Below are 23,679 nucleotides of genomic sequence, written 5' to 3' on the forward strand. Positions count from 1 at the left end.
CCCTAAAACTAAGCCTAGCTCCTAACCCTTAATGTAATTCTAACCCTAACACTAATTCTAACCTTAACACGAAACCCCCTAGAAACAGCATTTGACCTTGAGGGGACCAACAAAATGTCCCCAGTTGGTAAAATGTTTGTTTCTTTACTATTCTTCACACACACACGCACACGCACACACACACACACACACACACACACACAGTCTTGTATAACTGACTTTGTGAACACACACAATTCAGTCCCATTCAAAATCCTATTTTCCATAACCCTAAACCTAACCTTAACTCAAAAACCTAGCTCCTAACCCTAACCCTAAAACTACTCCTAGCTGCTAACCCTAAACCTAACCCTAACACTAATTCTAACCTTAACCATAAATCCTCTACAAATAACATTTGTGGGGACAAACAAAATGTTGCCAGTTGGTTAAATTCTAGTTATTTACATTTATTTACTATTCTAGTTTAACACGTCCACACACACACACACACACACACACACACACACACAACAAGCTGTCATATATCTGTGGTCAAAATGTTGCCAGTTGGTTAAATTCTAGTTATTTACATTTATTTACTATTCTAGTTTAACACGTCCACACACACACACACACACACACACACACACACACACACACACACACACACACACACACACACACACAACAAGCTGTCATATATCTGTGGTCCAGATGTCTGGTCAGTGAGACAGTTGTCCTCCTCAGGCATCAGCTGACCACCACACACTCTTTATCGGTTTCTTCTGCGTTACATTCACTCGGTCATCCTCTACACCAGTCCAGTGGCTCAGGTCATTGTGGTAGCAATGCCAGGGTGGTGGGTTTGATTCCCGCTGGGGTTGTCAATATATAAATGTATGCACACACTGTTTTAAGTCGTATTGTATAAAAGCGGCTGCTAAATTGCATATATTGTACATACACATGTGCAAAAGTTAAGTTCATGTACATAATATAACCAGTCCTACAGTGCACATAATATAGCCAGTCCTACAGTGCACATAATATAGCCAGTCCTACAGTGCACATAATATAACCAGTCCTACAGTGCACATAATATAGCCAGCCCTACATTGCACATAATATAGCCAGCCCTACAGTGCACATAATATAACCAGCCCTACAGTGCACATAATATAGCCAGCCTTACAGTGCACATAATATAGCCAGCCTTACAGTGCACATAATATAGCCAGCCCTACAGTGCACATAATATAGCCAGCCCTACAGTGCACATAATATAACCAGTCCTACAGTGCACATAATATAGCCAGCCCTACAGTGCACATAATATAGCCAGCCCTACAGTGCACATAATATAGCCATTCCTACAGTGCACATAATATAGCCAGTCCTACAGTGCACATAATATAACCAGTCCTACAGTGCACATAATATAACCAGTCCTACAGTGCACATCATATAGTCAGTCCTACAGTGCACATAATATAACCAGCCCTACAGTGCACCTAATATAGCCAGTCCTACAGTGCACATAATATAGCCAGTCCTACAGTGCACATAATAAAGCCAGTCCTACAGTGCACAAAATATAACCAGCCCTACAGTGCACATAATATAGCCAGTCCTACAGTGCACATAATATAGCCAGTCCTACAGTGCACATAATATAGCCAGTCCTACAGTGCACATAATATAACCAGTCCTACAGTGCACATAATATAGCCAGTCCTACAGTGCACATAATATAGCCAGCCTTACAGTGCACATAATATAGCCAGCCTTACAGTGCACATAATATAGCCAGTCCTACAGTGCACATAATATAGCCAGTCCTACAGTGCACATAATATAGCCAGTCCTACAGTGCACATAATATAGCCAGTCCTACAGTGCACATAATATAGCCAGCTCTACAGTGCACATAATATAACCAGTCCTACAGTGCACATAATATAGCCAGTCCTACAGTGCACATAATATAGCCAGCCATATAGATGTGCCATGGGGGACTGACTGTCTGGCTTAATCACGGCATCATGTGCCTCATTTGGCACCATTGTCTGCCTGTCTCTCTGCTGCATGACCACTAGGGAGCACTGCCATCACAGCTATGTCAGGACACACACACACACACACACACACACACACACACACACACACACACACACACACACACACACACACACGTATTCGTGTGCACTTACATGCACACACACAACACAACACACCGGGGACAGAGTGAATCAGTCTGCTATTGTTGCAGAAAATGAGCCTGGAAGGCACAACACAAACACAGATTTATTTATATTTTTCATTTATTTTCCCAGTCGTTTTCAGATGCGCATCGTCAGACTATAATGAGCTCACCGTGAATTATATTAACAAATAATTGTGGGAACTCGTCATTATTTTCAATTTCAGGTCGGGGAAATTCCATCTAATTAGATTTTCAACTGCAGTCTCTTGGATGATGTCTGGGGTCGGGCTGTAGCATGAAGTAGAATCTTTCAAACAGAAAAACCTCACTGACAGACATACACACACACAGTGCGCAGTCTCTCCTAGACTCGTAGAGAGAGAGGTGGAGTCTGTTTGTGTGTGAAGTGAGCACTGTTTAGGTCTGAGTACACACTGTTATAAACACACTACACACACACACACACTTCCTCACACTCCATCCACATCCCCATCATCATCAGTCCCACTAGGCACAGTTCTGATTCCTGATTCCCCCACTCAGGTGCAGCTCCTGAAGGATCAGATGTCAGTGGAGACCGCAGCTCGTGTGGAGGCCCAGGCTCGTGTCCACCAGCTGCTACTACAGAACAGAGACCTGCTCCAGCACCTGTCCCTGCTGGTCACACAGCTCAAACACCTGGAGAGCAAGGCACCAGGACAGGGACCGGGGGAGAGACACACAGCTGGACTGGGACAGGGGGAGAGACACACAGCTGGACTGGGACAGGGGGAGAGACAGGGTCACAGTAAGTCACCTGCACTATCTATACGAACCAGAACAATTAAGTTGAATATACAGTACAGGTAAAACAGTCATTCTCCATTGAGCATGCTTGTTAATCCAGGACTTTATCTGTGTCCAGGACACTGGCCCTGCATGTACAACAGTTAATCATCAAGGACAGATCACACTTACATACCAACATTTAGGAAATGCACATTGTTAAGCAAGCTAAGCAATCATAGAGCCCCCCCCCACACACACACACACCTATTCACAGACTGTGAGTGTGTGTACTGAGAAAGCTTCTCTTGCCATGACATCTCCTGGCTTATTTAACACTATTACTACTCATGGATAGTTTTTGGGTCCAGATACACGCGCGCACACACACACATACAAACACATACACACGCATACACACACGCATACACACACACACACACACACATACAAACACACACACGCATACAAACACACACACACATACAAACACATACACACACACATGCATACAAACACACACACACACACATACACACACACACACGCATACAAACACATACACACACACACACACATACAAACAAACACATACACACACATATAAACAAAACATATCAGATCCAATGAATAAGAGTACATAGAAGTCAAAACAGGACAACAACAATGGTAAGATACAATTATGAGGAGTGCAGTGGACATAGAACTGGTGCTCTCCTGATACAAAGGGGAAACAGGTCTACAACACCTTTACTTTGAGTAGAAATACCCTGAAAAATACAGGTAAAATAGATGCTGGTTCATTTTGGCTGTGGCTAGATTTAATTTCCCAGCCTGAATACAACTGAAGAAGTCTTGAACTCAAAATTGTACTGAAGTATTTGCTATAAAAATGGACTTAAGGATCAAACATTAAAAGTAAATTTGAAGGTTTTGTAAACCTATCAGATTGCTTAATAATTTGAATCAACTTAAACCTCCTCATCAGACTCCTCACTCTCTACTGCGATCACCCTCTTTGCACAGTCCATGAAGTCTGGCCTTCTGCTCCTGACAGAGTCCTGGTGCCACAGCATCACAGCTTTTATCAGATCATACTCCCTGATCTCTGGAGAGGACAGCTGGACCATAAGGAGATCTGACAGTGTATCAGACTTTAGGTTGGACCGCCAATCGGTTTTCACCTGTTTCATGGTATTAACACCTCTTTCACATTCAGCTGTCAGGGCAAGGAAGGACAGGAGCAGGTCAACCAATGCCAGCAAATCAGGGCAGGAATGCTGATGGCTGCTGTTGACACAGAACTAGGACATATTCTGCAGGGACTGGGGCTCCTGGGACATCAGCACCTTCAGGACAGTCCACTGGTCAGGGATCCTTTCAACATGGATACCAGAGGTCTCCAGGACAGGCTTGAAGTGGTCCACCAGGGTTTCCAGTTCAGTGTCATCAAAATCTAGAATAATTGTATACATTACAACAAGCATCATTCAGTTTTAATTCTCTTCTCTATAAAAATATGATGATGAACCTGAACCTAACCTGACTGACCAGTAATACAAAACATAAAGTAGCCTGCTGCTTCATCTCCTGACTCTGGCCAGTTGGTGAAGCTGACCAGCTTGGTGGAACACAGGACCCCTACACTGGTGTCCTGGAACCTGTCAGTCATACTCTCCACTAGCCTGTCAAGCATTTTGTCCTGTGATGTGACAAAGGTCTTACTTTACATTTTACATTTTAGTAGACGCACTTATCCAGAGCGACTTACAGTAGTGAATGCATACATTTCATACATTTTTTCTCCGTACTGGTCCCCTGTGGGAATCAAACCCACAACCCTGGCGTTGCAAACACCATGCTCTACCAACTGAGCCACACGGGACCTTTTCACCTCTGGTCAGCGAAATTCTATCATATCTGTTGGCCATTGTGGCCTTCATCATGTGCCCTTCTCTGATGATAAAAGGCTCATTTTACCATCCTTTCAGAATGTTCCTTTTCATCACACTCTCACTCACACTCTCTCTCCCTCCCTCTCTTATTGACGTAATCCTTTCTCTTAATTCTCTTAAGGTAAGTATTTCTTATTGCAGCTTAAATAAACATACCTGGTTTGGTACTTCTTAAGTACTGCCTGTGTTGAGCACAATGAGCTGTGGGCTTCTGCTATGGTGATGGTGGACCTCTGCAGACAGGCAGCTCAGGTGTGTTAGTGTGTCATGCAGGAAGCCACAGAAGCGGATAACAACAGCCTCCCTCGCAGTACTGTAGTATTCCTGGCCTTGGTCTGCTGGACACCTCAGACATTTTGGCCATCAGCAGATTGAATCTGAAATACAGAAAGAACAAAGACATACAAATAGACAATTAATTGCTGTCCAAAAAAAATATATTAGATATGACAGATTTTATCAGTGCATAAAGCATTGGAACATGATGATACCAATTGTAACTGTGTTTGTTGTTATTTACAGGACATTACATATTGAAGATGACTTGGAGTACTTAGCATAGCAATCTAGAGCCCCTACCTGTTCCAGGTGCTAGACAAGCCCCTGGTAACCTCGCAGGAAGTGGTCCAGTGCACACAATAGGTGTCCTACCCATCGGGTCCCGACAATTCAGGTGGGCACCAGTGGTGTGTGCCCAAGAGCCTGGAAGCTGTTTACCAGGTTTACCCTGTTCAGTGGACTGGTGTGGTAGAAGGTGTAGAGCCCGCTGAGGAGGTCTTCTACTTTCTGAAACATCACGTTGGACCGGATGGCATCAGAAAAGGTCAGTTGAAGGCGGTGTGCCATACAGTGGATGCCGATGATGTAGGCCCTGTCCCCCTTCAGCCGACTGACCACACCATTCTTGGCTCCGGTCATCACAGCAGCTCCATCTGTTCCCAGCGCGACCAACTTGCTCCTCCACTCATCACACACTCCCTCCATGATGGCACTGATGGCGTTGCTTATGTGTGCCCCGTCTGCCTTTTCCACCGACTTGATGCCAACAAACTTCAACTCAATCTTTCCCTTGTGACAGAATCTGACATAAACTAACTCCTCATCTTTCACAGAAGTGTCTGTGGAGCCGTCTGACATGATGGAGAGAAATGTGGGGTTTTTCAGGTTCTCTCTGATGTTGTTTCTCTCCACCTCTGCAATATGGTGCATAAACTCTTTGGCCTGCTTCTCATTTCTATATGTTGAGCCCACAGCGATTCCTTTTTTTTCATCCAACTACAAAAATCAAACAAATTAATTATATAATATTGAAATATACAATCATGTTATCCAATATAGCTGGCAGGTGATTGTGCTAAATTAGCCTTCTACCCTTAGTTTACTTAAGGATCAACATTATAAGGCAGGTAAAGTCAATTGTGTCACAATGATTTAAAATGTAAACAGCATCTGGAGACAAACATTAAAATAGAATGTTACAGAACCACAGGAAAGCATGGAGATCCATGTCAGCATCAGTAGGCCTATAATGTTATGGTATTTATACACTATTTGGAGGTGAACCAAAGCTTATCAAGAGCTGAGAAATAACCTACAATACTGGCCCACGTCTGCTAAATAGACTTGTAAAAACTAGCTACAGAAGTACTAGTCAAGCTACAAGAGTAACAACATTTTCACTTACTCACACATCCACTCCAAGTCAGAAAGTTGTCTCGCCTTCTTGCCAATGGCATGTACAGTCCTAAACAGGATCTTCCTCTTCGTGCTGGTCTGCTCTGACACCGTCACAGAGGGTGTCAAGACGAGAGGCTCCGATTGACCCGGGACACAGACACGCAGGCAATGTGACACTTCCTGTGTTCATGGTCACAAATGTTCTCGAGCTTCATCGTTTTATTTCTGATGACAAATGAGTTATTTCTGTTTTTATCTTTAGCATACTGGCGACACATATTAACTCATCATCACAGCCTCATTATCATACTGTAGCCAGCCTCTTGAAACTCCTTTATCTCCAAACCTCCATTTCTCACAAAACTTTCTTTTTTTGTGATTCGTCCTCCTTTTCTTCGGTGGGTTTTCGTTTCAAAGGTTGGCTTACTCCAGGTAAATGTTGCCACATAACAGCTATTTAATGAACGGTAGCTAGCAGCAGACCCGTGGCAAGTGAGCGATGTCCCGTACGGTAAACAGTGCCGTGAAACTAGGAGCACTAGAGACGGTCTGTGGCTGGCAAACATGAGTCATTTCCTCCGAGCCATCATGCCAGAAATTTTATTACATGACTATTTTGGTACAAACATTTACCTGCCAGTGTGGCAGATAGCCTTCTGAGATTTACTCGCCAAATGGAAAATCTACCCGCATTTGGCGCTTGGCGGGTGTTCATTTTGTGTGGTGTGTTTGTGGTTTTTTTTTTGTTGTTTAGTTTTATGTTGTATACATGGCAGCTAAAAGCTGAATTGCGTATACAAAAGCCTATAACAAACTACAACAAATCCAAAATAATAGCATTGTATCACCACAGTTTGGAAGTTAGGTAGTGGAAGGATGAGTGATGAATTGAAGCAGTTCAGATGGCATTACGAGAGGAGGAACTTCAGGTATGGATGGTCACGGATGTGAGATAGTTAGGTCCGCACCCTCAACAGCATGAGCCCACTTCACTTTTCTGTCCCCAATGTCCTTTCTCCGGGCTTTGTAGCTTGATGGTTAGCTAGCTACTCCTCTCAACTAACTCTGTGTATCACCCACTTGGGTGAAGCTAACGTTACTGCTGCCACACGGTGCTGAAAGCTCACCACTAGGGCTGCGCAATTAATCGCATTCAAATTCAAACAGTCCATAGCTAGCTAGCTGCTACACTCTAAAATGAAAAGGTTCCTGGAGTATCCTTTAGGGGTTCTTCAAATTGAAACTGTGGGGGAACCCCTATAAATTATTCAAATAATCCCTTTTAATGGATCCTCAAAGAACCTTTTGAAGAACCATTTGGGTTATTAATAATGATAAGCATAACAACAATAACACAATATTTTAGTTGTCAGTGTTTATTATGGTTTTAGTGGCAAAGCAGAGTAAAACAATCCAAAGAGAGGTAAACTCCCAGCAGAGGCCCAAGTCTAATGTGTATATCCTCTGGCGTGTTGATGTTAATGTGTTGATGTTCTCTGTATCCATAGCCAGACTGATTTTGCAGTGCATGGTGATAAAACAGGTTTCCTGTTATATTCATCCGCGGTGTCGGGAGGGTGAAGTCTGTGAATCCAAAAAATAGTAACTTTACAGATGATTAACAAAACATGCATACGACAGTATTCATACCTTGGTTTCTGTGGTGAATGTGAATGAAAAAAGCTGTTTTGATAATGGTTTTCATACACATACCTTGTCCACAATGTAGAGGCATATGGGATGTTCATTGAAGAGGGAATGGAGGGATACCTAGTCAGTTGTACAACTGAATGCCTTCAACTGAAATGTGTCTTCTGCATTTAACCAACCCCTCTGAATCAGAGAGGTGTGGAGGACTGCCTTAATCTTAAGGGAGGAGGATGGTACATGTGATCTGCATAACATACCAATACCAATTGAATACCTTTGTATGCATCCTCGTCTGTATACCTGCAGACAGACTCAGAAGTGAGCAGTTCAGTCATCTGCACCCAACACAGCTAGCCTTCAACATATTCTTATAGCCTCCAACATATTCTTATAGCCTTCAACATATTCTTATAGCCTTCAACATATTCTTATAGCCTCCAACATATTCTTATAGCCTTCAACATATTCTTATAGCCTTCAACATATTCTTATAGCCTTCAACATATTCTTATAGCCTTCAACATATTCTTATAGCCTTCAACATATTCTTATAGCCTTCAACATACTCTTATAGCCTTCAACATATTCTTATAGCCTTCAACATATTCTTACAGCCTTCAACATATTCTTATAGCCTTCAACATATTCTTATAGCCTCCAACATATTCTTATAGCCTTCAACATATTCTTATAGCCTTCAACATATTCGTATAGCCTCCAACATATTCTTATAGCCTTCAACATATTCTTATAGCTTTCAACATATTCTTATAGCCTTCAACATATTCTTATAGCCTTCAACATATTCTTATAGCCTTCAACATATTCTTATAGCCTTCAACATATTCTTATAGCCTTCAACATATTCTTATAGCCTTCAACATATTCTTATAGCCTTCAACATATTCTTATAGCCTTCAACATATTCTTATAGCCTCCAACATATTCTTATAGCCTTCAACATATTCTTATAGCCTCCAACATATTCTTATAGCCTCCAACATATTCTTATAGCCTTCAACATATTCTTATAGCCTTCAACATATTCTTATAGCCTCCAACATATTCTTATAGCCTTCAACATATTCTTATAGCCTTCAACATATTCTTATAGCCTTCAACATATTCTTATAGCCTTCAACATATTCTTATAGCCTTCAACATATTCTTATAGCCTCCAACATATTCTTATAGCCTCCAACATATTCTTATAGCCTTCAACATATTCTTATAGCCTTCAACATATTCTTATAGCCTTCAACATATTCTTATAGCCTCCAACATATTCTTATAGCCTCCAACATATTCTTATAGCCTCCAACATATTCTTATAGCCTCCAACATATTCTTATAGCCTTCAACATATTCTTATAGCCTTCAACATATTCTTATAGCCTCCAACATATTCTTATAGCCTTCAACATATTCTTATAGCCTTCAACATATTCTTATAGCCTCCAACATATTCTTATAGCCTTCAACATATTCTTATAGCCTCCAACATATTCTTATAGCCTTCAACATATTCTTATAGCCTTCAACATATTCTTATAGCCTCCAACATATTCTTATAGCCTTCAACATATTCTTATAGCCTTCAACATATTCTTATAGCCTTCAACATATTCTTATAGCCTTCAACATATTCTTATAGCCTTCAACATATTCTTATAGCCTTCAACATATTCTTATAGCCTCCAACATATTCTTATAGCCTTCAACATATTCTTATAGCCTCCAACATATTCTTATAGCCTTCAACATATTCTTATAGCCTTCAACATATTCTTATAGCCTTCAACATATTCTTATAGCCTTCAACATATTCTTATAGCCTTCAACATATTCTTATAGTCTCCAACATATTCTTATAGCCTCCAACATATTCTTATAGCCTCCAACATATTCTTATAGCCTCCAACATATTCTTATAGCCTTCAACATATTCTTATAGCCTCCAACATATTCTTATAGCCTCCAACATATTCTTATAGCCTCCAACATATTCTTATAGCCTCCAACATATTCTTATAGCCTTCAACATATTCTTATAGCCTCCAACATATTCTTATAGCCTTCAACATATTCTTATAGCCTTCAACATATTCTTATAGCCTCCAACATATTCTTATAGCCTTCAACATATTCTTATAGCCTTCAACATATTCTTATAGCCTTCAACATATTCTTATAGCCTTCAACATATTCTTATAGCCTTCAACATATTCTTATAGCCTCCAACATATTCTTACCTCTTTGTTGATTGATATCCATTGAATTGTGTCCATTTTCTGATTTAGAAAGATTTGCACAAATCTGAAAAGATAGATGGTATCATCATAAAACAATATCAATTTAGATCATATAAGGGACAAACCTTACCTTAAATTGAGGAGATCTTTACATGTTTCAGTTACTGTAAGTGCCTGAACCTGCTGTCTTTTCAAATTCAAATCCAAATGTTTCGGTCGGCCAGTTAGGTCCTTGAAAGAACCCCCACCAACTAATGAGGTTCCTCTATGAACCACACCTCAATTGGGGTTCTTGGAAGAACCTTTTGGGGCCATTTTCAGTGCCAAGAACCCTAAGGTTCTTCAAAGAACTTTGAGGATCTTAGAAGAAGCCTTGTTGAAGCCCTCATTTTTAGAGTGTAGTTATCTTAGCCAAACAAGACAACAGCAGTCTTTCATCTTGGTCATGGTGACCAATTACAACAAATTCAAAAGAGCAATCAAAACACAAATAGCTGATGCCATTTTTATTAAACCAAAAAACACTTAAAAACAATTCAGTATAAAAAAAAATCAAAATGAATGGGACCTATCAGCCATTGCTACCAGTACGACACCATTTGTGTGGTAGTGTCTGTGTATTTGTTTATGTGGGGTTGACACGTGGTGTTTCATGCTAGCTTTAATCATGTTACACCCAGAACTAGTAAATGCTAATCCAACCAATCTAAGACACAGTCCACTCAGACGCTGCCTCTGACTCCGGAGAGTGTACGTGCTTCTACACCTGCATTGCTTGCTGTTTGGGGTTTTAGGCTGGGTTTCTGTACAGCACTTTGAGATATCAGCTGATGTAAGAAGGGCTATATAAATAAATTGTATTTGATTTGTACTCACACAGGCATGTTGTGTGTGTGTGTGTGTGTGTGTGTGTGTGTGTGTGTGTGTGTGTGTGTGTTAGAGAGAGATTGAGAGAAACGGAGGAAGAAAGAGAGAAACAAACTGATAATGAGATGATGATTTGAAAGAAAGACAGGAGAAATTGACTGACGTGTGTGTGTTTTGATTTTGAGTAATTTTTGTCTGTGAGAAAGAGACGGAAAGAGGTGTGAGAGAAACTGACTAACAACTAGGGACATTGAGTGTGGGTTAAGGTTAGACCTGTTTGCTTCATTTCATTAAAATATTTATTTTTTGACTATTTGTGTTCAACTTTGTCAGTTAAAGACATTTCTCTTCCTGTAGATGATCAGGAGTCGTCATGGACGACCAGGTCTCTGTCACTCAACCTGAAGAACCATTACAGCTTGAGCAGCATGGACCAGCCCATCACCTCCACCCCTGCAGGGCCACTCCAAAACCCCCCCCTCACCGCTTCCCAGGTGGACGGTGCCGAGTCCTACCTCAACCTCCTCAACCTGGAGAATGGGACCAAACCACTGGGCTCTCAAAATGGGGGGGAGGCGGAGACAGACACACTCATCAGAAGAACATCCAATGGGAAGCCAGGGCGGAGAGACAGCTCGGAAGTGTCGTCAAATGAGATTTTGCCATTCGAAACAAGGAATTTGACAGCCCTGGATGAAAGGTAAACTATGTTAACTAGAAACAACTATCTAAACATAGCTCGGTTTATACATCTTACTGTACAGACCTTTCTTGAAGACCAGCCACATTTGAGAGTAGCCATATGCCAGAGGGCCTATTCAATGCAGCACATACACACACACACACACACACATCACACACACACACACACACACACACACCATTGCCTGGTCATGATTATACACAATGTATTGGAGCTCCTATTTGGCAGTCACAGACAGTATAGTTCCTCTCTTTCATCTAGCAGAAAAGGAGCCAGGAGCTGCTAGCCTCTCATCCCCACACAACAGAACAGCCTCCTCTCATCCCCACACAACAGAACAGCCTCCTCTCATCCCCACACAACAGAACAGCCTCCTCTCATCCCCACACAACAGAACAGCCTCCTCTCATCCCCACACAACAGAACAGGCCTCCTCTCATCCCCACACAACAGAACAGGCCTCCTCTCATCCCCACACAACAGAACAGCCTCCTCTCATCCCCACACAACAGAACAGCCTCCTCTCATCCCCACACAACAGAACAGGCCTCCTCTCATCCCCACACAACAGAACAGGCCTCCTCTCATCCCCACACAACAGAACAGCCTCCTCTCATCCCCACACAACAGAACAGGACTCCTCTCATCCCCACACAACAGAACAGCCTCCACTCATCCCCACACAACAGAACAGGCCTCCTCTCATCCCCACACAACAGAACAGGACTCCTCTCATCCCCACACAACAGAACAGGCCTCCACTCATCCCCACACAACAGAACAGGCCTCCTCTCATCCCCACACAACAGAACAGGCCTCCTCTCATCCCCACACAACAGAACAGCCTCCTCTCATCCCCACACAACAGAACAGGCCTCCTCTCATCCCCACACAACAGAACAGCCTCCTCTCATCCCCACACAACAGAACAGGCCTCCTCTCATCCCCACACAACAGAACAGGCCTCCACTCATCCCCACACAACAGAACAGGACTCCTCTCATCCCCACACAACAGAACAGGCCTCCTCTCATCCCCACACAACAGAACAGGCCTCCTCTCATCCCCACACAACAGAACAGGCCTCCTCTCATCCCCACACAACAGAACAGGCCTCCTCTCATCCCCACACAACAGAACAGCCTCCTCTCATCCCCACACAACAGAACAGCCTCCTCTCATCCCCACACAACAGAACAGCCTCCTCTCATCCCCACACAACAGAACAGCCTCCTCTCATCCCCACACAACAGAACAGCCTCCTCTCATCCCCACACAACAGAACAGGCCTCCTCTCATCCCCACACAACAGAACAGCCTCCTCTCATCCCCACACAACAGAACAGCCTCCTCTCATCCCCACACAACAGAACAGCCTCCTCTCATCCCCACACAACAGAACAGCCTCCTCTCATCCCCACACAACAGAACAGCCTCCTCTCATCCCCACACAACAGAACAGGCCTCCTCTCATCCCCACACAACAGAACAGGCCTCCTCTCATCCCCACACAACAGAACAGGCCTCCTCTCATCCCCACACAACAGAACAGGCCTCCTCTCATCCCCACACAACAGAACAGGCCTCCTCTCATCCCCACACAACAGAACAGGCCTCCTCTCATCCCCACACAACAGAACAGGCCTCCTCTCATCCCCACACAACAGAACAGCCTCCTCTCATCCCCACACAACAGAACAGCCTCCTCTCATCCCCACACAACAGAACAGCCTCCTCTCATCCCCACACAACAGAACAGGCCTCCTCTCATCCCCACACAACAGAACAGGACTCCTCTCATCCCCACACAACAGAACAGCCTCCTCTCATCCCCACACAACAGAACAGCCTCCTCTCATCCCCACACAACAGAACAGCCTCCTCTCATCCCCACACAACAGAACAGCCTCCTCTCATCCCCACACAACAGAACAGCCTCCTCTCATCCCCACACAACAGAACAGCCTCCTCTCATCCCCACACAACAGAACAGGCCTCCTCTCATCCCCACACAACAGAACAGGCCTCCTCTCATCCCCACACAACAGAACAGGCCTCCTCTCATCCCCACACAACAGAACAGGCCTCCTCTCATCCCCACACAACAGAACAGGCCTCCTCTCATCCCCACACAACAGAACAGCCTCCTCTCATCCCCACACAACAGAACAGGCCTCCTCTCATCCCCACACAACAGAACAGGACTCCTCTCATCCCCACACAACAGAACAGCCTCCTCTCATCCCCACACAACAGAACAGCCTCCTCTCATCCCCACACAACAGAACAGCCTCCTCTCATCCCCACACAACAGAACAGCCTCCTCTCATCCCCACACAACAGAACAGGCCTCCTCTCATCCCCACACAACAGAACAGCCTCCTCTCATCCCCACACAACAGAACAGGCCTCCTCTCATCCCCACACAACAGAACAGGCCTCCTCTCATCCCCACACAACAGAACAGGACTCCTCTCATCCCCACACAACAGAACAGGACTCCTCTCATCCCCACACAACAGAACAGGACTCCTCTCATCCCCACACAACAGAACAGGACTCCTCTCATCCCCACACAACAGAACAGGACTCCTCTCATCCCCACACAACAGAACAGGCCTCCTCTCATCCCCACACAACAGAACAGCCTCCTCTCATCCCCACACAACAGAACAGGCCTCCTCTCATCCCCACACAACAGAACAGGCCTCCTCTCATCCCCACACAACAGAACAGGACTCCTCTCATCCCCACACAACAGAACAGGACTCCTCTCATCCCCACACAACAGAACAGCCTCCTCTCATCCCCACACAACAGAACAGGCCTCCTCTCATCCCCACACAACAGAACAGGACTCCTCTCATCCCCACACAACAGAACAGCCTCCTCTCATCCCCACACAACAGAACAGCCTCCTCTCATCCCCACACAACAGAACAGCCTCCTCTCATCCCCACACAATTGGTAGGATGGTCAGTTTTACAAAGGTATGTTTGGCAGCATGAGTGAAGGAGGCTTTGTTGTGAAATAAGAAGCCGATTCTAGATTTAATTTTGGATTGGAGATGCTTAATGTGAGTCTGGAAGGAGAGTTTACAGTCTAACCAGACACCTAGGTATTTGTAGTTGTCCACATATTCTAAGTCAGAGCCGTCCAGAGTAGTGATGCTAGTCGGGTGGGCGGGTGCGGGCAGCAATCGGTTGAAGAGCATGCATTTAGTTTTACTAGCGTTTAAGAGCAGTTGGAGGCCACGGAAGGAGTGTTGTATGTCATTGAAGCTCGTCTGGAGGTTAGTTAACACAGTGTCCAAAGAAGGGCCAGATGTATACAGAATGGTGTCATCTGCGTAGAGGTGGATCAGAGACTCACCAGCAGCAAGAGCGACATCATTGATATATATACCGAGAATAGAGTCGGCCCGAGAATTGAACCCTGTGGCACTGAACTCTATCTGAGAAGTAGTTGGTGAACCAGGTGAGGCAGTCATTTGAGAAACCAAGGCTATTGAGTCTGCCGATAAGAATGCGGTGAGTCGAAGCCTTGGCCAGGTCGATGAAAACGGCTACACAGTACTGTCTTTATCGATGGCGGTTATGATATCGTTTAGGGTGGCTGAGGTGCACCCATGACCAGCTCGGAAACCAGATTGCATAGTGGAGAAGGTACGGTGGGATTCGTAATGGTCGGTGATCTGTTTGTTAACTTGGCTTTTGAAGATTTTAGAAAGGCAGGGTAGGATAGAATAGGTCTGTAACAGTTTGGGTGTAGAGTGTCTCCCCCTTTGAAGAGGGGGATGACTGCGGCAGCTTTCCTATCTTTAGGGATCTCAGACGATACGAAAGAGAGGTTGAACAGGCTAGTAATAGGGGTTGCAACAATTTTGACAGATAATTTTAGGAGGGTCCAAATTGTCGAGCCCAGCTAATTTGTAGAGATCCAGATTTTGCAGCTCTTTCAGAACATCAGCTATCTGGATTTGGGTGAAGGAGAAGCGGGGGAAGCTTGGGAAAGTTGCTGCGGGGGGGTGCAGAGCTGTTGACTTTACAGTGTCCCAAAACGTTTTGGAATTAGTGCTACAGGATGCAAATTTCAGTTTGAAAAAGTTAGCCTTAGCTTTTCTTACTGACTGTGTATATAGGTTCCTGACTTCCCTGAAAAGTTGCATATCACGGGGGCTATTCGATGCTAATGCAGTACACCACAGGATGTTTTTGTGCTGGTCAAGGGCAGACAAGTCTGGAGTGAAGCAAGGCCCATATCTGTTCTTAGTTCTACATTTTTTGAATGGGGCATGCTTATTTAAGATGGTGAGGAAAACACTTTTAGAGAACAACCAGGCATACTCTACTGACAGGATGAGGTAAATATTCTTCCAGGATACCCGGGCCAGGTCGATTAGAAAGGCCTGTTCGCTGAAGTGTTTTAGGGAGCGTTTGGTAGTACATCTCTCTAGTATGTATTATATCAGGTAATGTAGTTGTGCTGAGGTTTGGTAGTACATGTCTCTCTAGTATGTATTATACTAGGTAATGTAGTTCTGTTGAGGTTTGGTAGTACATCTCTCTAGTATGTATTATACTAGGTAATGTAGTTGTGTTGAGGTTTGGTAGTACATGTCTCTCTAGTATGTATTATATCAGGTAATGTAGTTGTGCTGAGGTTTGGTAGCACATCTCTATAGTATGTATTATACTAGGTAATGTAGTTCTGTTGAGGTTTGGTAGTACATCTCTCTAGTATGTATTATATCAGGTAATGTAGTTGTGTTGAGGTTTGGTAGTACATCTCTCTAGTATGTATTATACTAGGTAAGGTAGTTGTGTTGAGGTTTGGTAGTACATCTCTCTAGTATGTATTATACTAGGTAATGTAGTTGTGTTGAGGTTTGGTAGTACACAATATATTTTTAGGCATGGGGACACATTAAAAGTCAGCCTCTCAATTCAATTCAAACATAATATGTTTGCATTGCCAAAGCAAATGAAATAGATAATAAACAAAAGTAAAATGAACAGTAAACATAACACTCATACAAGTTTCAAAGGAATAGAGATATTTCAAACATCATATTATGGCTATATACAGTGTTCTAACGATGTACAAATAGTTAAAGTACAAATAGTTAAAGTATTTTTGGCAGAATTCTTTATGCGGTCTCAATTTGGTGTTTGTCCCATTTTGTGAATTCTTGGTTGGTTACTGTACCCCAGACCTCACAACCATAAAGTGCATTGGGTTCTACAACTGATTCAAGTATTTTTAGCCAGATCCTAACTGGTATGTCGATTTTATGTTCCTTTTGATGACGTAGAAGGCCCTTCTTGCTTTGTCTCTCAGCTCGTTCACAGCTTTGTGGAAGTTACCAGTGGTGCTGATGTTTAGGCTGAGGTAGGTATAGTTTTTGGTGTGCTCTAGAGAAACGGTGTCTAGATGGGATTTGTGGTCCTGGCAACTGGACCTATTTTGGAACACCATTTTTTTTGTCTTACTGAGATTTACTGTAAGGGCCCAGGTCTGACAGAATCTGTGCAGAATATCTAGGTGTTTCTCTCCTCTCACTCACTCACTCACTCACTCACTCACTCACTCACTCACTCACTCACTCACTCACTCACTCACTCACACCCTGGAGGGCCGTGACACTCCTCCAGGGTGTGTATGCTAAAGCCCATTAACAGCGGGGGGAATAAAAAGTTGTGATTGGCTCTGCAGCACTTAGGAGTGCTCTGTGTGTGTGTGTGTGTGGACATACGTGTGTGTTAAGTTCTTTGTCTTCCCCCCTCTCTCTGTATGAGTGGGTCAGGGAGAAACAAAGCCCTCAGAGACTGTGTCTAAATCCCTGCAGTCAGACTCACATCCTGTCGTTTCCTATGACCAATCCACAGACAGACACACACACATACACACCAATCCCAACTCCTCTTCCCCACAAATCCTGTAACTCTATCCCCCAACATATGGGTAAAATCAACCCCTGTTTGTCAAAAGGCAGGGAAAACACACCAAAAAAAACATGAGGAAACTTCCAAATGTTAAGTTCAAGCCTTGCTTGTTTTTTCCCAGTCCAAGTTGACATTGAAGCCAGCTGGTGAGAGAGGGCTGTGTCTGAGGGAGGATAGTGGAGCTATTCCTTCAACTTTATTACCAGTTTTCTCATACCCTCCTCCTTCTGTCTCTCTCTGTCTCTCTCTCTTCATTTCTTTCTTTCTCTCTCTCTCTCGCTCTCGCTCTCTCTCTCTCTCCCTCTCTCTCTGTCTCTCTCTCTCTCTCTCTCTGTTTTAATTCTCAAAAGGCTGCAAGGTAGTTTTTTTGTGCCAGTATACAGATCTGGGACCAGTCTAATAGAAATTGAGTCTGTTATGGTAACATACTGGGTTAGATACAAGCCACAGAGCAGGACAATACGGGAGGGAGGGAGTGAGAGGAAAAGAGATAGAAAGGGGGAGAGGTAGAGGGAGAGAGGAAAAATTAAGTCTAGAGACTGGAGAGTGGACACGGTCTGTTATGCAATTAGCGTCCTACCTCTGCCCTGTGACCTCCTTTCCCACCCCCCCCGACACAATCAAACTCCCATAACCCCCCACCTGACACTCTCTGTCCTCTTTCTCCCCTTCCTCCCCCCTCTCTCCTCCCTCTCCTCCCTCCCTCACTGTACAGCAGATTTTATTGCTTCGATTTGCTTGGTTTTCTGGATTTACCCGTTGAATCAATAATTTCTGCCCGAGTGGCCTTATTTTATGTTTTCACAGCCACTCTCTCCCCTGGTGGCTGGCGCACACACACACACACACACACACACACACACACACACACACACACACACACACACACACACACACACACACACACACACACACACACACACACTGTCTAATGTGTTACTACTGTACCACACACACACACACACACACACACACAATGTGTTACTACTGTACCACACACACAGAGACAGACACACATGGTGATTTGTAGCATATGTACTAAATTCTCCAGTGAGTCATAGCCCTCTAGCATATTCTCTTACCTTACAGTGAGGGAAAAAAGTATTTGATCCCTTGCTGATTTTGTACATTTGCCCACTGATAAAGAAAGGATCAGTCTATAATTTTAATGTTAGGTTTATTTGAACAGCGAGAGACAGAATAACAACAAAAAAATCCAGAAAAACGCATGTCAAAAATGTTATAAATTGATTTGCATTTTAATGAGGGAAATAAGTATTTGACCCCTCTGCAAAACATGACTTAGTACTTGGTGGCAAAACCCTTGTTGGCAATCACAGAGGTCAGACGTTTCTTGTAGTTGGCCACCAGGTTTGCACACATCTCAGGAGGGATTTTGTCCCACTCCTCTTTGCAGATCTTCTCCAAGTCATTAAGGTTTCGAGGCTGACGTTTGGCAACTCGAACCTTCAGCTCCCTCCACAGATTGTCTATGGGATTAATGTCTGGAGACTGGCTAGGCCACTCCAGGACCTTAATGTGCTTCTTCTTGAGCCTCTCCTTTGTTTGGCTGTGTGTTTTGGGTCATTGTCATGCTGGAATACCCATCCACGACCCATTTTCAATGCCCTGGCTAAGGGAAGGAGGTTCTCACCCAAGATTTGATGGTACATGGCCCGTTCATCGTCTCTTTGATGCGGTGAAGTTGTCCTGTCCCCTTAGCAGAAAAACACCCCCAAAGCATAATGTTTCCACCTCCATGTTTGACGGTGGGGATGGTGTTCTTGAGGTCATAGGCAGCATTCCTCCTCCTACAAACACGGCGAGTTGAGTTGATGCCAAAGAGCTCCATTTTGGTCTCCTCTGACCACAACACTTTCACCAGTTGTCCTCTGAGTCATTCAGATGTTCATTGGCAAACTTCAGACGGGCATGTATATGTGCTTTATTGAGCAGGGGGACCTTGCGGGCGCTGCAGGATTTCAGTCCTTCACGGCGTAGTGTGTTACCAATTGTTTTCTTGGTGACTATGGTCCCAGCTGCCTTGAGATCATTGACAAGATCCTCCCGTGTAGTTCTGGGCTGATTCCTCACCGGTCTCATGATCATTGCAACTCCACGAGGTGAGATCTTGTATGGAGCCCCAGGCCGAGGGAGATTGACAGTTCTTTTGTGTTTCTTCCATTTGCAAATAATCGCACCAACTGTTGTCACCTTCTCACCAAGCTGCTTGGCGATGGTCTTGTAGCCCATTCCAGCCTTGTGTAGGTCTACAATCTTGTCCCTGACATCCTTGGAGAGATCTTTGGTCTTGGCCATGGTGGAGAGTTTGGAATCTGATTGATTGATTGCTTCTGTGGACAGGTGTCTTTTATACAGGTAACAAGCTGCGATTAGGAGCACTCCCTTTATGAGTGTGCTCCTAATCTTAGCTCGTTACCTGTATAAAAGACACCTGGGAGACAGAAATCTTTCTGATTGAGAGGGGGTCAAATACTTATTTCCTTCATTAAAATGCAAGTCAATTTATAACATTTTTGACATGCGGTTTTCTGGATGTTTTTGTTGTTATTCTGTCTCTCACTGTTCAAATAAACCTACCATTAAAATTATAGACTGATCCTTTCTTTGTCAGTGGGTAAACGTACAAAATCAGCAGCGGATCAAATACTTTTTTCCCTCATTGTATCACTCCCTCTCTCGCTCTCTTTCTCTCTCTCACCCTCTCTAGCTCTCTCTTTTTCTCTCGATCGCTCTCTCTCTCTCTCCCTTCCCCCCTCCCTCTGTGTCATGTCAGGAGTCTCTCCTCTCCTCTCCTCTCCTCTCCTCTCCTCTCCTCTCTGGTTATTTTCTGTAATGGATTTTCCTGACTGTCAATTCCCCTGTGCTCATCTCTCATCTCTGTTTCTCTATCTCTTTCTCTCTATGTCGATCTCTTTCTCGCTCTCTCTCTGGCATTCTATCTATCTATTGTTAGTAGTAGGGACTGGCTGTGTGTGTCTGGCCTGCTGCTCCTGTTCTGACATTCACCCTCATTAGCCTCGTTAGCCACTGAGCTAATTATGCTAACGCTAGCTAATGTGAGTTGGTTGTGTAATGGAATAGTGGTATTCAGGGTTAGGGGAATTGTGGATTTACTGGTTGTCAGTTGGATACTCACTGCTGGAGTGCTGAAATGGACTGGAACACACACACACTCCCTCCCTCCCTCCCTCTCTCTCTCTCTCTCTCTCTCTCAGTATGACACCAATTAGATTCTGAGCCAGCTAACCAGAGTTGCGTCAGTGAGGACTGTGAGGTTTGATGCCATAGTGCGTGGTGGCCGTCTGTCCGTTCGTCTGTCTTTCTGTCTGTCCCTCCGTACGTCTGTCTGTCCCACAGGCCCTTTGAACAAGCCCATCTCTATTAGGAGATTTATTCTGATCAAGTGTTGAGGATTATCCAGCCCTAAAGGTTTCTTATGGATCTCTTCTTTCTTTATAAACCAAACGTTGTCCTGTTCCTGGGAGAAGAGTGTTTGTTTGGTGGCGGAGTCTATGTTGCTTGTTTGGGTATAAGAGATTGAGTGGGATCGATGTGTTGAAAGGTTATTTGGTTGAGTGGCAGGCTGGTTGTTTTGTGGGGTATTGATTTGTGGGGTCAATAGCTAGATAGGGCTGAGGCAGTATGCATTGTGTTGGTCTGTATGTACAGCAAGCCGCCAACACTCTCAAACATAAACATAATTATATTGCCATTGATTTGGTCATTTCGTATTGTCCCATGTAGGCAGATGTTATATTCTCACGTTTACTCTTGTGCCTGGCAGGAGAAGCTACAGTAACATGTGTAGAATAACCTACCCAAATATTGAATAGGTGACTGGATTCAAACGCAGGCTTTGTGTTAGCCTGCTGACTTAGTGTTAGCCTGCTGACTTAGTGTTGGCCTGCTGACTTAGTGTTGGCCTGCTGACTTAGTGTTAGCCTGCTGACTTAGTGTTAGCCTGCTGACTTAGTGTTAGCCTGCTGACTTAGTGTTAGCCTGCTGACTTAGTGTTAGCCTGCTGACTTAGTGTTAGCCTGCTGACTTAGTGTTAGCCTGCTGACTTGGTGTTAGCCTGCTGACTTGGTGTTAGCCTGCTGACTTGGTGTTAGCCTGCTGACTTGGTGTTAGCCTGCTGACTTAGTGTTAGCCTGCTGACTTAGTGTTAGCCTGTCTTCAGGTCTCACGCAAGGTTACTTATTTCACTGAACCACCTCCATTTTACATGTGCCAATAGTTACTGTAGTTTCTTAAAGGAGAAGAGAGTCACACCCTCTGCAGTAGACTATGGTCTCTTAAAGGAGAGGAGAGTCACACCCTCTGCAGTAGACTGTGGTCTCTTAAAGGAGAAGAGAGTCACACCCTCTGCAGTAGACTATGGTCTCTTAAAGGAGAGGAGAGTCACACCCTCTGCAGTAGTTACTGTGGTCTCTTAAAGGAGAAGAGAGTCACACCCTCTGCAGTAGACTGTGGTCTCTTAAAGGAGAGGAGAGTCACACCCTCTGCAGTAGTTACTATGGTCTCTTAAAGGAGAGGAGAGTCACACCCTCTGCAGTAGTTACTGTGGTCTCTTAAAGGAGAGGAGAGTCACACCCTCTGCAGTAGTTACTGTGGTCTCTTAAAGGAGAGGAGAGTCACACCCTCTGCAGTAGTTACTGTGGTCTCTTAAAAGAGGAGGGTCACACCCTCTGCAGTAGTTACTATGGTCTCTTAAAGGAGAGGAGAGTCACATCCTCTGCAGTAGTTACTATGGTCTCTTAAAGGAGAGGAGAGTCACACCCTCTGCAGTAGTTACTGTGGTCTCTTAAAGGAGAGGAGAGTCACCCTCTGCAGTAGTTACTGTGGTCTCTTAAAGGAGAGGAGATTCAAAACATCTGCAGTAGACTGTGGTCTCTTAAAGGAAAGGAGAGTCACACCTGCAATAGTTACTGTGGTCCCTGTGCTCTGTGTGATTTGTGCTGAGATACAGAGCCTTACCGCAGTCTAATTGTTCTCTGTCTTTGGCACAGGTGTGAGGAACCCCTCTTGCTCATCCTCGTCTTAATCTAACCCTTCCATCCCTAACCAGTAACCTCCCCCATCCCTAACCAGTAACCTCCCCCATCCCTAACCAGTAACCTCCCCCATCCCTAACCAGTAACCTCCCCATCCCTAACCAGTAACCTCCCCCATCCCTAACCAGTAACCTCCCCCATCCCTAACCAGTAACCTCCCCCATCCCTAACCAGTAACCTCCCCCATTCCTAACCAGTAAACTCCCCATCCCTAAAAAGTAACCTCCCCCATTCCTAACCAGTGACCTCCCCCATCCCTAACCAGTAACCTCCCCCATCCCTAACCAGTAACCTCCCCCATTCCTAACCAGTAAACTCCACCATCCCTAAAAAGTAACCTCCCCATCCCTAACCAGTGACCTCCCCCATTCCTAACCAGTAACCTCCCCCATCCCTAAAAAGTGACCTCCCCCATCCCTAACCAGTAATCTCCTTCATCCCTAACCAGTAACCTCCCCCATTCCTAACCAGTAACCTCCCCATCCCTAACAAGTAACCTCCCCCATTCCTAACCAGTAACCTCCCCATTCCTAAAAAGTGACCTCCCCCATTCCTAACCAGTAACCTCCCCATCCCTAAAAAGTAACCTCCCCCATCCCTAA

General features: G+C 44.4%; 2 protein-coding genes across 4 annotated transcripts in view; one reads left to right on the plus strand and one right to left on the minus strand.

The window, feature by feature from the left end:
• si:dkey-34e4.1 (carboxyl-terminal PDZ ligand of neuronal nitric oxide synthase protein) overlaps positions 1–23,679 on the plus strand; it is a 178,155-nt gene that overhangs the window by 135,598 nt on the left and 18,878 nt on the right. The window contains exons 9-11 of one of the 2 annotated variants that reach the window (XM_045692940.1): positions 2,729–2,972; positions 11,709–12,051; positions 23,033–23,167. In XM_045692940.1, coding sequence (XP_045548896.1) covers positions 2,729–2,972; positions 11,709–12,051; positions 23,033–23,072 — 627 coding nt within the window. In that variant the 3' untranslated portion in view covers positions 23,073–23,167. Of the gene's footprint in view, positions 1–2,728; positions 2,973–11,708; positions 12,052–23,032; positions 23,168–23,679 lie in introns of those variants that run through there. The other variant, XM_014140244.2, reaches the window with a different exon arrangement.
• On the minus strand, positions 3,497–7,317 carry LOC106569179 (zinc finger protein 862-like). 2 transcript variants are annotated; one of them, XR_001320450.2, is made up of 4 exons: positions 6,590–7,317; positions 5,485–6,180; positions 5,062–5,282; positions 3,497–4,406 (listed from the first exon to the last, which is right to left on the minus strand). XR_001320450.2 is itself a non-coding variant. In XM_045692944.1 (2 exons), exon 2 carries the CDS (start codon positions 6,112–6,114, stop codon positions 5,575–5,577), a length of 540 nt encoding a protein of 179 aa, XP_045548900.1. In that variant the 5' UTR covers positions 6,115–6,180; positions 6,590–7,317; the 3' UTR covers positions 5,305–5,574. The 2 variants fall into 2 exon arrangements, 1 of the variants encoding a protein (XP_045548900.1); XM_045692944.1 differs by lacking the exons at positions 3,497–4,406; positions 5,062–5,282 and having other exon boundaries at positions 5,305–6,180.

The sequence above is a fragment of the Salmo salar genome, chromosome ssa01 (genome assembly GCF_905237065.1).
Source record: "Salmo salar chromosome ssa01, Ssal_v3.1, whole genome shotgun sequence".
NCBI classification, from domain to species: domain Eukaryota; kingdom Metazoa; phylum Chordata; class Actinopteri; order Salmoniformes; family Salmonidae; genus Salmo; species Salmo salar.

Coding starts and splice junctions, on each gene's coding strand:
- LOC106569179 (XM_045692944.1), bottom strand. CDS start 6,114: ATGCACCATATTGCAGAGGTGGAGAGAAACAACATCAGAGAGAACCTG.